The sequence below is a fragment of the Corvus brachyrhynchos genome, unplaced genomic scaffold, assembly GCF_000691975.1.
Source record: "Corvus brachyrhynchos isolate BGI_N302 unplaced genomic scaffold, ASM69197v1 scaffold959, whole genome shotgun sequence".
Taxonomy (NCBI): domain Eukaryota; kingdom Metazoa; phylum Chordata; class Aves; order Passeriformes; family Corvidae; genus Corvus; species Corvus brachyrhynchos.
In genome coordinates, this window is record NW_008239792.1 from 29386 (window position 1) to 30292 (window position 907).

Here is a 907-nt window from a genome sequence, read left to right on the forward strand (position 1 = left end):
AATACCCTCCTAATTAACGCTTATTAAGCTCCTCCTTCTAACTAACCACCCCGGACTTGTACTAATCCCCTCTATGCCGCTTTCACCCCCAACCGCTTCAAACCCCTCACAACCCCTTCAAAACAAACCAAAAACCCCCAAAAAAAGCGGTAAAAAAAAGCTCAGAGAGCCCCGAAATGCTGGGAATTGTGCCCAAATTTTTTTATTGGCGCTCAGGAATTGGCGTTGGGCCCCTTCTTCTTGCCGAAGGTGGGCACCACGTTGACGAAGCGCCGGTTGTACTGCATGCGCCGCTTGGCCCGCCCCGTCTTCTTCTTCTTCTTCTCCTGCTTGGCCACCTGACGGCAAAAGGAAACGGTCCAGGAGGTCCCCAAAACCCTGCGAGGCTCCCCAAAACCCTGCGAGGCTCCCCAAGTCCCGGGGGGTCCCCTCAAAGCCTCACCTTGGGGGTCTGACCCCTCACTTTGCCAGCGCGGGCGAGGGAGCCGTGAACTTTCCCTGGGGGTGGACGGAGGGAAAACGAGGTGTTAAGGGGGGGTTTTGCTAATTATCAGCCCGCTAATTAGCGGTTCCGCCCGGAATTACCCCCCAGCAGGCGCGTGGAGAGGTCCAAGGTGGCGAATTCGGGGAGGGGGCTCTGCCCCAGCACGACGTCATCGTCCAGGGGGGTCCCGGCGTGGAGCAGCACTTGGTCCTCAGGGGGGACCCCCGAAAGCTCGGCCACCTTCTCCTGGGGTGGGGGATAAAAGGGGGGGGTCAGCACCCCAAAATCGGAAAGGGGTTTGGGGAAGGGGACACCCCAAATTGGGGAGCTCACCTTGATCTGGGCGAGGGTCTCGGAGCCGGAGAGCTCGAGGGTGAGGAGGGTCTGGGCGCGGATGAAGAGCTGCATGGTGGGGGCGGGGCT

The 907-nt window shown here is 59.9% G+C and overlaps 1 protein-coding gene across 1 annotated transcript; it reads right to left on the bottom strand.

The window, feature by feature from the left end:
* Window positions 1-177: 177 nt before the first annotated feature.
* On the bottom strand, window positions 178-901 carry LOC103621799 (ubiquitin-like protein FUBI). Its single transcript, XM_008640657.2, has 4 exons — window positions 818-901; window positions 586-730; window positions 443-498; window positions 178-338 (listed from the first exon to the last, which is right to left on the bottom strand). Exons 1-4 carry the CDS (start codon window positions 890-892, stop codon window positions 213-215), a joined length of 402 nt encoding a protein of 133 aa, XP_008638879.1. The 5' UTR covers window positions 893-901; the 3' UTR covers window positions 178-212.
* Between the last annotated feature and the right edge of the window lie 6 nt (window positions 902-907).

What these genes read in the sequence shown, in the direction of transcription:
- LOC103621799 (XM_008640657.2), bottom strand. Translation starts at nt 892, where the DNA reads ATGCAGCTCTTCATCCGCGCCCAGACCCTCCTCACCCTCGAGCTCTCC. An exon ending in AGACCCTCGCCCAGATCAAG is followed by an intron (nt 731 to 817) that starts GTGAGCTCCCCA and finishes CCCCCACCCCAG; the next exon opens with GAGAAGGTGGCCGAGCTTTC. An exon ending in CTCCACGCGCCTGCTGGGGG is followed by an intron (nt 499 to 585) that starts GTAATTCCGGGC and finishes GTCCACCCCCAG; the next exon opens with GGAAAGTTCACGGCTCCCTC.